The sequence below is a fragment of the Fragaria vesca genome, linkage group LG3 (genome assembly GCF_000184155.1).
Source record: "Fragaria vesca subsp. vesca linkage group LG3, FraVesHawaii_1.0, whole genome shotgun sequence".
In the NCBI taxonomy this organism is placed as follows: domain Eukaryota; kingdom Viridiplantae; phylum Streptophyta; class Magnoliopsida; order Rosales; family Rosaceae; genus Fragaria; species Fragaria vesca.
In genome coordinates, this window is record NC_020493.1 from 13,380,473 (window position 1) to 13,392,683 (window position 12,211).

General features: G+C 37.2%; 2 protein-coding genes across 2 annotated transcripts; one reads left to right on the forward strand and one right to left on the reverse strand.

Annotated features, from left to right (window-relative positions):
- The first annotated feature begins 1,285 nt into the window (after positions 1 to 1,285).
- Positions 1,286 to 4,954, forward strand: LOC101312908 (flavoprotein WrbA-like). The gene is made up of 4 exons (XM_004294265.1): positions 1,286 to 1,416; positions 3,303 to 3,396; positions 4,177 to 4,439; positions 4,523 to 4,954. Exons 1-4 carry the CDS (start codon positions 1,394 to 1,396, stop codon positions 4,755 to 4,757), a joined length of 615 nt encoding a protein of 204 aa, XP_004294313.1. The 5' UTR covers positions 1,286 to 1,393; the 3' UTR covers positions 4,758 to 4,954.
- A 3,156-nt stretch (positions 4,955 to 8,110) lies between these two features.
- Positions 8,111 to 10,932, reverse strand: LOC101313194 (transcription factor bHLH123-like). The gene is made up of 7 exons (XM_004294266.1): positions 10,518 to 10,932; positions 9,759 to 10,356; positions 9,514 to 9,621; positions 9,294 to 9,359; positions 9,061 to 9,126; positions 8,854 to 8,904; positions 8,111 to 8,608 (listed from the first exon to the last, which is right to left on the reverse strand). Exons 1-7 carry the CDS (start codon positions 10,823 to 10,825, stop codon positions 8,459 to 8,461), a joined length of 1,347 nt encoding a protein of 448 aa, XP_004294314.1. The 5' UTR covers positions 10,826 to 10,932; the 3' UTR covers positions 8,111 to 8,458.
- Positions 10,933 to 12,211: the final 1,279 nt, after the last annotated feature.

Here is a 12,211-nt window from a genome sequence, read left to right on the forward strand (position 1 = left end):
ACATACTCTTGACCCGCGAATAAAATTCTGGGATTTTTGGTACCTGCACACACAAAATCCCAAGCATAGAATGGAGATGGAGAAGGGAGGAAAGGATTTTATCCTCCCCGAGTTATTGAACTTGGAAGAGTTTAAGGTTTCAAAACATACCTTTCTAAAGGCTGCCGAGAGGAGAAATAACGTTTCGCCTACTTATACTTCGAATTTGGGGCTGAAAATTTGACAGGAGGAGCAGCTCCGGATGGGGAAGCTTCTGTCAAAATTTCAGGTTGATCGGAGCAAGGGAATGTGGTGAACCGGTGGTCGGTAGCGGCGGCGGTCTGGAATTTTCCGGTGGCCGGTTCGGAGACTTTCCGGCCGGTTCTCAGGGTAAGGCCGGCGGCGTTGGATCCGTGACGGAAAGAGCTTTCTGGGGATATAAAATTCCGGCGGAGGGCAGTCGGAATTTTGGTCGGAAATCGGGAAAAACAAGGCTGCCCGATTTTAGGGTTTTGGTTTTTAGGGTTTGGAAAAAAAATGGTGGGCTATTGGCTCTAGGGTTAGAACAAAGTGCATGATAACGTGATGAAGAATAAAGTGTAGAGACAAAGAGATAGCAAGAGAGTCGTCTTATTCATTGATAGGAGCCCTTTATATAGGGAATTACACAATACCAATATGGTAAGGATATGAATACATAGATCTAGTCTAACTACATATCCTATTGGCATAAGGCCAAGGCACACATAGAGAATATCCTAGAACAAATATTTTATTTTGTATAATTATTGTCCTTAATAGTTATTTGTATGAGGATGTATATGTCATTTAATAATTTAAAATAGAATAAGATCTAATGAGCAAATTTAGAGGTCCCAATTACCTAACGGACTATTAGAGCAAAATTAATGTCATTTAACACTCCTCGTCATTGAACACTTGGAATTGGATGGATCCATTACCTCACCTCTCATGTCAGCACCTTCCCCTTGTCCTTCATTGATTCCCTTACTAACCAAGATTAAAACTTGAATTGGCATGATTAAGATAGTGACCTCTTCTTCTATAGCTTTTCTTTCAAAACCACCATCATGATGATGAACGTGACACCACCCTAGCATCATTACTCATAGCTACTCCTTTATCCTATTCATATGAACACCAAAAAAAGAAATTGAAAAATGAAAATACACGTCCACATGGCAACGACGTCGTATTGCGGGCCACCTTCCGTAAGAGACTAAAAATTGTTAAACTAATCCCAAAACTCAGCTATATAATGAGCTGTAGCTCCGCCACTGGTATTGCAAATCGTCAACGTTCCAAATATTTGGCTCGAAAGAGAAAAAAAAAAGAAAAAAAAAGAAGGATCACAGCAAAGTTGAAACACCAGAGACTCCAGAGGATCCCTGAAATGGCTACCAAAGTGTATATTGTGTAAGTCCCACTATGAACTGCGTATTTGTTCTTCTTGAGTTCTTTTATTTTTCTTTTCTTGGTAAAATGGTCATTGGAGGTTCAAAGCTGTTAACTTTTAATGTAATTGTTGCTGCATCTGAATGGAGTAGTCCAAATTTTTTATCTTTGCACTGTTTTCTGAATTGGGTCTTTTCTGATTGTTGACATAGGTTCTTGAAGGTTTGACCTTTGGTTTCATTCCCAAGAATTTGATCTTAGGAAGATTAAGTTGTTAGAATTGTGTGTGTTCTGATGGAGTGTGAGAAATTAAGAGTCATTTTAGAATCGGGAATTTTTTGCTGTCCGAAAAATCGAGCAGATAATAGATCATTGGCTCCTGTTTTACTTAATTTGTTGTGAATTCAAGATTGAAGAGTTTGTAGTGCATAGATAAATACAATGGCAGTAATGAGTTAGTCTATTAGATACTTTCAAATACAGTCTTTCGGATAGTAGCATTATGCCCAAGATCTGAACTTTTACGAGAAACTAGCTTCTGTTGAAGTGGTTATTAAGTAAACTAATTGCTTTGATTGTACTTTTCTGAAGAACTTAGTTTTGTAAATTATAGAACATTGTCTTTTCTGGAGTTGTGGAGAAAATGGATTTACTTCCCCGAGGCAGTTCTGTTCAGACTGATGAATGTATCAGGGTATTTGAATCTAAATCAGCTATTGGTCACAGTATGGCCTTCCCAGTAAATATCCCTACTGACTTTTAAATACAAGATATACTAGATAAGTGTTATTTGGAAAAGTTACCAATCTGTGTGTGTGTATTATAAATTTAGATCGGTATTTATAGATCATGATGTGTTTTTGTGTATTTTTTTGCCCCAAAGATCTTTGAATATTCTTAAATCATTATTGTGGATGTGTTTTCATGGATAATAGCACCCTGTTGGAACTTTGCTCTTCTGTGTATTTGGTATTGCCGGTACATTCGATTGGATATAGAAGAGATAGATATACTAAATTGACTTGCTAGGTATTCATTCCATTAAGTTGCACTTTATTTGAGTTTTCTGATCAAATTTAAAATATAAACATCGGTAACCAAACAGTTATAGGTGGGAGGTTGTCAAAAAAAAAAAAAAAAACAGTTATAGGTGGGAACCTTGACCACTAGTTAACGAAAGTTGTATCAGAACTTAAACATTTTTATTGAAGTCTATCAGTTGGTGCTGAAATATCAATAACAAAACAAGTCCCTTATTGTAACTTGTAAGATTTATCTCTTTCGTTTTTGCTGTTTGTGGATGGATGTGGTTATACTGACTTTTTTGCAACTACAGTTACGTAGATAAGAGCAATGAAAGTTTGCTCTATACATGGAGCATAGAGCATCTCTTGTTGATCTATCATAATCTTTGTTATACAGGTTTTATTAAAACCTTATAGTTTGTTTGACTGGCAGCATGGGTTTGATGAATATGCATGTGTCTTAGTACATATGAGAGAGTTGACCTTGACTATTGGGTTTATTGTTGTAATTTGTTACTAAGAGTTGACTGGTACATAAATTCGAGAGATGGTGCATTGATGCTAAGCTACTATTATATAGGCAATTTCAAGTTTTGAACTTCTTCATTAAAAAGTTTCTTCCATTTTGAATGTAGAAACTCTCAATTATGAATTATGACATTTTGAGCTCTGAAAAGACCTACAATAACCATCAGTACAATGAAGGTTTTCTATGGTACAACCAAAGTATGATGATTGAACCTGATTCTTTGCTTTAGTCACAGTTGCACTAAAAATTTGTTGATGAATGATGCTTTGCATCCAATTGATTCTGAATATGATCTTCAATTTATTAACATAAATATAACCTCTTTTTTTGGAAATCTTTTATTGATTTTACAGGTACTATTCCATGTACGGACATGTAGAGAAGCTAGCAGAAGAAATTAAAAAGGGAGCTGCATCTGTGGAAGGAGTTGAAGCCACACTATGGCAGGTGAGCATGCCATCCTTTCATGAGTTCATCCATTCATTTCAACCTCTAAACCATGAATTTTCTTCCTGTGCTTACTTGGAGCTTGTTTGAGGAACAAACTAATTATGAAAAAAAAAAAAAAAATCTTCAGAGTGTATATGTAGCCTAAATTTGAAACATAACACAGTAAGCCTCTTACCAAGAATTAGATGTTGGCACCTTGCTTGTTGGTTAGTCACAACTCAGTAGTAACTGCAAGAAATTTAGTGATTTACTAATGCATATTTTAGGCCTAACTTTTGAACTTTAAGACTGACCATGTTTCAAACCCCATGGAACATCACTGCTTGACCTTTCATAACTCTCTTAAACAGTGTATAGAAGTAATGCAATATAGATGGTTGCATAGCAAAAATGGGCTCTCACTATCTGGGTTACTTGTTTGATCTACCTATACATTGTTTTTCATCAATACTGTGTCTCTTGTGCCACTCTGTTTCTCTTTATGTTCTCTGTCTCTATAGCCTCGTGTCTTGAATGTAAATTACTATAACTTTATAATTTGCCAAAGTTTTGGTGTGCGTGTATGTCGTGTCTAGTTAATTTTTGTTTTTCTTTGGTGCCTCAACAAACTTTACTACCCTTCACCTTTTTGTTTGCACACTATCACAAACTTCACATCCATCTTCCTATGCGTAGGAAAGACCCTGTTTCTGGTTTAATTACAGTGGATATTTAGTTTTCCAAGTATGGTGAACTTGGTTGAAGAATGAGACTAACTATATTGGATTTATTGAATAGGTCCCTGAGACACTACAAGATGAGGTGCTTGGGAAAATGAGTGCACCACCAAAGAGTGATGCACCAATCATCACGCCAAATGAACTTGCTGATGCAGATGGATTTGTATTTGGCTTTCCCACAAGATTTGGTATGATGGCTGCTCAATTTAAAGCATTTATGGACGCAACTGGGGGTCTATGGAGAACACAACAGCTTGCTGGAAAACCTGCTGGGATCTTTTACAGCACTGGATCTCAAGGTGGTGGACAAGAGACAACTGCGTAAGTTTCCGTATCACATTTAATCAACCAAACCAACATTGATTGTACTAGATGGAGATGGCATTAATATTGTGGTTTTATAGATTGACTGCCATCACTCAGCTGGTTCACCACGGGATGATATTTGTTCCCATTGGATACACATTTGGAGCTGGCATGTTTGAAATGGAGAATATCAAGGGAGGAAGTCCATATGGTGCAGGAACATTTGCCGGGGATGGTTCAAGACAGCCAACTAAGCTTGAGCTCGAGCAAGCATTCCACCAAGGGAAATACATTGCCACCATCACAAAGAAGCTGAAGGGAGCTGCTGCTTAAGATATATATCAAGTGCATAAAAGACACTCAAATGGAAGGCCTTAATCAATTCTTTCTCCATATATTTCAGTTTCACATTTCTACTTGCCTGCAAGTATAGTTCTTGCTTTATCTGGTCTATGTTGTGTGTTATACTTAACACAGTTATTATTCATAATGATAAAAGGCTTTGTTTGCTCATCCGTATTATTTACCATAAATCTCTGATATGGTTGTCTCTAAATGTTTGCCTCCTGCTTTACTATCTTAATTAATCAACATTTTAATAATGTGAACAATGCAAAAGGATCCAAGTCTTCAAATTTGGGCAGCAAAATTCCAAAATCTAAAACTTTATACAAAATTCATGTACATGCAGGATCTGCATATTTGAAGTCATCAATAACAAAATATTTCAAGGTTGATGGCGCTTGTGTGCTATTGTTTTGCAACCACATCTTCATTGTTTTCTCCATTACCTTCGACTTGGACATTTTGTTCTGATGACCAATACTGAAGTATGCTAGGATTTTGGCTCCTCGGTAACCAGATAACTTGCCTAATTCGGTTCCACACAGCAATGGAAGACACAAAAGCAAAGCTAAACGGAGAAGCCAAAAGAGGTCAGCACTCTAAAGAAACAAAGGAAACCAGGCTAAAGAATTAAGACTTGGCCGACAAAACAAGAAGAACATACACAGCCAAAAAGGTATCAGCATTACATAACAAGAAATAAGCAAAATATGGGTAGCACACAGCCATAATATATATGGAATAGATTTCATATATGATATCTTTTCTCTCTTTTTTTGATTAGTTCCATAGAACTTTGAAGTCTGGGTAGCACTATCTCCATTGAACCCTCTCAGTACTGATGCATTTCTGACATTTCCTGAAGAAGTTGTTCCGGTGCTAATAAACAATGACTAAGAAACTCACAGGGAGTATGGCAATTGTAAGGAACTCTTTTAAGAATTAGTAAACTTGTTCCCAGAGAAGACTAATAAGGCAGAAGATGTTACAAAATCTTTTTACTCGATCTATATTACTATTAACAATTTAACATAATGATGATCAATGCTTATTATGCTTCCGTGATGCATGGTTAAATGTTTCAGACTAAAGTTAGAGGAATTGTAAATAAATTGTAAACTTCTAAAATTTATATCATACAATACAACCCTAATGTGATATTCATCGTTTTTTTAACTTATCAAATAATGAAGAAATTAACCAAGAGTATACCATGCACCAAACTTTTACTTGTTTTGGCTTGAATGTTAAGAATTGCAAACATAGCTTATAGAGTACTCAATAACATTGCAATCTGGGCCGGGCGAAACCTTTCTAATCAATTGTTGCGCCAAAAGTAGTCATCAGAGGTAAAGTAGATACTAAGATTAATTATACCAATGGAGTATATTTTCAAATAAAAAAATAACACCTGTTATCTTTTCTGTTCTGGGATTGTGATTGTTAATTTGTTACTGATTCTTTTCTTTCTTTTATTTATGTCAAATATATAATCCAATTACACAAAGTTGTTCATACAAGAGTTCAAAATTCAACCACATCTTCCTGTGAGAAAAGTCAAATGAAAGGGAGGGACTCTAGGCATCTTAAGTGTAGCACTCCTAATCTCTGCATAAACCTAAGATCAGTCCAGCTCCTCATATTTATTGGAGACCTCTTGATTTGCATCAAGTAAAGCTCAACTTTAATGGATCAATTAAAGATTGTGTAGCTACATTGGGTAGTAGATCTATTGGCGCAGTCAGAGTTGTTGTTGCAGAGGTGACTGCTCTTCATTCACTTTAACAACTTTAGACATTTTGTTGAAGGCGACTCAAAAATGCTTATTGATTGCATCTCCACCGGCAGATAACTGTTTCTTGGAGGATTATGTGCTCATTCAGGACATTCTCAAGCTTGCTGCTCAGTGTGGCTGCATTTGTTTCGTCACATGTATCGTGAAACCAATTTTATCGCAGGCCGCCTTGTTGGTTTTGCACATTCTTCTTGGCATCTTCTGTTAAGTTCCACTGTCTCCCCCTTACAGTGTCCCTAACTGTTCAGTTGGACCAACTGGGAAAAGGTGTTTCTTGCGGTTTTGGTTTTTAGTTGTTGTATTTGTTCTTAAAAAAAAATGTGTAGCACTCTACCACTACGATCACCAAGTAATTAACATGACATTTGTGTTGATGTGTCAGTGGCGGATCCTTTAAGGGGCTAGAGGGGGTTGTGGCCATCGCGGCAAGTTCAAATTAGCTTTCAATTATGGTTAATTTCATATAAGTATGGTATAATTACATATAATTATAGTATAATTCTAAATATGGTGTAATTGTATAATTATGGTATAATTGCCTTCTAATTACTATATAATTGTGTATTTATTAGTATTCAGTTTAAAATTTTGGTATGTATTGACCCCTCTGTAAAATTTTGGCCTCTCTAGAATTTGGTTTGAAGTTCTGCCACTGATTTATGTCTCACAACTCTATTTCACGGGTTTGGCTAGGCAACAGTATGTAATTATAAATGTTATTTTTATGTTTAGGTCTTTTCAAATTATCCTGGATTGTAATTGCTAGCATTCGAAAGTTTCACTTCTTCGACTAGGATCATATTGATTTTCGTTTATAAACTACTATTCTCAATCCGTTCTGAGCGTCATGCTAATTAAGGTGGTTTGCTCATGCATGCTTATTCTAGCTAGATAGAGCAGTCACTAACAGTTATATGTAATTTTCTGAGTTCAATGGAATCCAAATTGTAATGACTACTCCTTTCTTTCTGGTTCCACTGGAAAGAAACAAGAGAAATAGATGAACGGCCGGGGGACCATTCATATTTTTCCAGAAGTCGGATAGAAATAGTAGTATATCTGTTGGATGGAGAAAGAAAGAGCGTCTTGGTCTGTCTTTCCCTTCCAATGGATGCCCCTCAATGTGACCATTCGATACAAAGCAGAAAGCATAAACTGATAGCATCTCCAGAATACAATTTTCTAACTCTAGTAACAAAATAAATTCCAAAATTTAATTGTAAAAAAACCTGAAAAAGATGAACTGTGGGTCATCTTCTGACTTCCACTAACATATATTCCAAGCACATAAACAAATCAAAAGTGAGATCTCCAATCAAATGCCATCCCCACACTTGCACACTCCTATTCTAAATTTCAATTATTCCTTCCAAATTTTCTCCATCTTCCTTTTTCTCTTAAACTAAAGGTAGTGCCAGCTCTATTCACAATATAGCCACAAAGGATTAATAAAAAGCCCCTTTTTTACGATCTTTTGTATTAAACTCAGCTGCTATAACAACAAATTAATTTTTTTTCTCTCTAAACTAATAAGAAAGTACTACTTTCCCTAAATTCAGCATCTGTTCTTATTCTTAATCCACCTCTCAGATCATATAATCCTTCAATTATTACAACAATTAATATGCTCCCATTGGTCCCATAATTGGCCAAACCTGCATCATTTTGCCTGTAGCTTCCCCAACAACAATGGTATAAGTTCTTTGGAGGGTCGTCGATCATTCCCTTTTCTTCCATCCCGGACCAGAACAGACATGTAAGCATTTCTGTAGCTTCCTACTGATCTTATCATCCCCAACTTGGCTAGGGTTTTGATAAGAGACATTTACCTGTGATTTTGTACTCAGAGAATAATGTCGTCCGTCCCCAGACGTACAGTTTCTACCATTTTTCTTTATCTGAATGTTCCTCCAAACGTAGGCGTCCAAAAATCAACTGTTGTCTCATGTGCGGCCGGGAAGGTGCTCGAAACTGGAACCAAACATAGTCCACGGCCTCTTAGGTCATGTTTGGGACCTTCAGGGTCTTTCGATTTATCAGATTTCTGCATTGACCAAAACAACACTATGTTACTGTTTCCAAACATGTAATAGTATTTTTAGTATTATTAACAGTCAAAATCAAGCTTCTACTTCGTAATATACTTGCTTCAAAATGCAAAGAAAAAACTGAAAGTGAAAATTTCAGCTACCATAAAATTAATATTAACAAACTGAGTACAGCATTTGGAATCAGAGAATCAGTATATGGTAATATTTTTGGAATAGCAAGAAGGAGAATATTACGCACCTGCTGATGTTGTATGGCAGCTCCACTTTTCATGTATGGGTTACTTAAAACCTGATATTATAAGATAAACATGTATGCATTAGCATATGTTTGTGTTCTGCCATAGCCCATAGGAATGGCTTACATCGTCATTTATCTAGTATAGTAATATATAAAGGATGACAATATAGCAGAGGTCTAGCTTTATATATGAACCATTGAACTTACAGAAACTTGTTCATGGAGGAACTTGATATATTCAATGGCTTCAGAGAGCACTGAGGCTGTATCAGTCTGACATAAAATAAAACATGATTTAGATCCATCATGTACAGAAGTACATTCTAAATAAAAGAAAAAAGAGGAAAGCTTTTTCAAATTGAGAAAGTGAATGATCCATCAATCTACTCTTTGTGAAAGTAAAGAAGATATATAGCGTTTAATAGCGAAGCTAAATTTACCTTTCCGAAAGGCGAAACCAATTGTTGGAGTGCAGTGATTCTGTCCCCCATCTTCTCTTTCCTCACCTAAGATCAAAGCTAGAAATTCTCATCTATGGCTAATGTAGGACGATAAAAGAAAAAGCTTAACTGAACTGATCCCTCTTGTCAAGAAAAATAAAGGTTCGTTGCTGTAATTGTACCTTCTTCTTTTCTTTTTTTTTAGAAATCGTAATTGTACCTTGAAAGCTGGCAAAGTTGATGACGTTTCATTTCGAGGCCTTTTGGATGCTTCACTTCCGCTTTTCTTCACCACCGCACCAGAATCCTGATGAACTTCAGATATATTCTGTTCAACAATGAACAAGTTAAATAACTTCAATCGAAACCCTAATCCCGAAATAAAAGGTTATATCATGCGCTTGGTTTTCTTCCTGCACATATTGGCATCGAAATAATCAAACTCGTGAGCTATCAGATATATACCTTTGGCTTCTCATCGAAGCGTGCCGTGGGAAATTGTGGTTGCAATGACGGGAAAAAGGTCGGCCGGACATCTTTCATGGCTGCCTCGTGAGGTGCATTCCAAAAGGCAGCGTTATTAGAAAACTGTAAATGGCTATGAGGACTGTTAGAAGGGTGTTTTGGAGGTGATGTTCTTAGAAACTGAGGGACCTTATTAGACCAAGAAGGCAATAGCTCGGTCGAGTTAATGCCATAACTTGCTTGATATGGAAAAACGATAGAAGGTGAAGGCGGTTGTGGCTGATTATGATCATGAGGTGATCCCAGTAGTCCTTGTAATATGGTTGATGGACTAGTCCCGTATAAAGCTGCTGAATCCATTTGAAAACTAGTGGACAAGCCTTGACATGTCACCGTGCTTTCGCCGGAGCTATATTGAGGACTAAACTGCGTTTGGTCTAAAGAAAAACCCCGGCTCATTTCGCCGGAGCTGCCAGTAAACAACTTGTCTCTCCACTGGAGTTGTTGCTGATCGTGTGTTTCTTGCTGAAAGTTAGCGTTGGAGTTCATGTTGTCTTGTAATATTGAACGAAAACTGGTCTCGGCCTTCTCACCACGACTGTACACATCAAATCAATACAATTTTCACATTTGAATTTCATGAAATAATAGAAGAAAGAAAATAAGCTCATAATTAATTCATCATAAAATTGAAGATATCAATTCCTCCAGAAAAAAAATGGAAAACAATTAATCTATATACACAAATTTTTGACTTACAATATGGCTTGGTTCCAATCTGTCGCCTGAGAGTTAAGCCCTAAACCCATCATGTGCAAGCTAGGATCGCCTCCACTCGAAGAATCAGACCCTTGCAGCTTCTGGGGATCATGGAAGACTATGGAAGAAGTACCAGAGACCGACCCGGAATCCATAGAAGACCTTGACTTCATTTCAATCATGTCTGGTTGCCATCCAAAGCTTCCCAAGCTGTTGAGGCTTGAAGACGGTGGCGATGAGCCGGTTTCAAACCTGTTTCTTGATGTTGAGTCCCACCAGTTCCCAGTATTCTGATATTCATCTGCCATGGCGCTTCAAATCAAAGCTATTGATCGACTGCTACTATATGCTTTGTGGGGTAAAAGTGTATAACTTTCTTCAGATATATCAACCTCTTGCAGTTTCTACTCTTTGGAATCTGCAAGCTGCTGTGGTTTCATAATATGATTGAAAGCGGTTCGCTGCATCTCAGTATTTATATCTATTTATATTAGGTGAAGCTCAACGGTTTGGGTAGGAGTGAGTGACTGAGTGAAAGATGAAAGACAAGAAGTCGGAATGGAATGTGGTTGACATTTCAGGGGCTGATTAGACAAGGGAAAGTCCTATTTGAAAATAAATATCTTTTCATTCTTTTCTTTTGTCTTGTAATGCTCTATTTCTTTTCAATTTTTCAATTTTTCAATTTTTCAATAATAATATTTGGTATTGTTCTTTGGGCAGTATATACATAATTACATAGGAACTAATGATGGAAATCTATGGTTCAATGCAGTGAGGATTGGGAGACATATAGGCCTCTGAATTGAGCGGTGACCCTGCGGACTTTAACAGTTCAATATGAAGACCCCACGGATTTCTTAATTTGCTTAACCAACCAGTTGCTAAATGAGCAGCCTCCTATTATCTACTGACTAGTAATACAATTGTACATGTTCAAATGTGTGGTTGAGTATCTAGATATTCATATCTTAGGCTTTGAGTGAACTTCCTCAAAAATAGAAATGATCATCAGATAAATGAAAACAAACAATCAGAAGATGTATAAGGAAACGTTAGGATGCGAGGACTGAAAACTATCAGAAGAACGTGCCTCCACGCGCCTCTAAAAAACTAGGGTTTTCATCTTCTGCCTGTGTTTCTCATTCGGCGGCTCACCGCGTCGAAGCGGCCTATGGCTTCATCGGAGAGTGGTGAGTGCAGCTGGACAGGTTGTTTCTCCTGTGTTAATGGATATATGGATTGGGTCATGCTACTGGCATACGGTGACAAATTCATGGGGAAATCAACCCGGCGTAGCGAGGCATCGGTTTGGAGTACGGCAAGGCAGCGTTGCTTCAGTGGCGAGGTGAGATCGGGTCGAAGGGCTGACTGGTTCCTAAGGACATGAGATATGGACGTTGTCCAGGTGTAGGCACCTTGATTGTCTTGATTGCCTGAGGTGAGTTGCGAGTTCCTTGCTTGGCCAAATGGTAGCAACCTTCTAGTGGTTGGATGAAACAAATAGAGGGTCGTCAGATATGATTCTGCGTGACAACATAGTAGGAAAGTTGCACTATTTGTTATGATATTTGCCCTTAGTACAATTATATTTTTATTATGTCACCGCTTAATTTTTCAAAACAAATAGAGTAGCCAATATAAACTATTTGTTAACTGGTGCATGTTAGAATACGTTGCTTATTATAATTTGA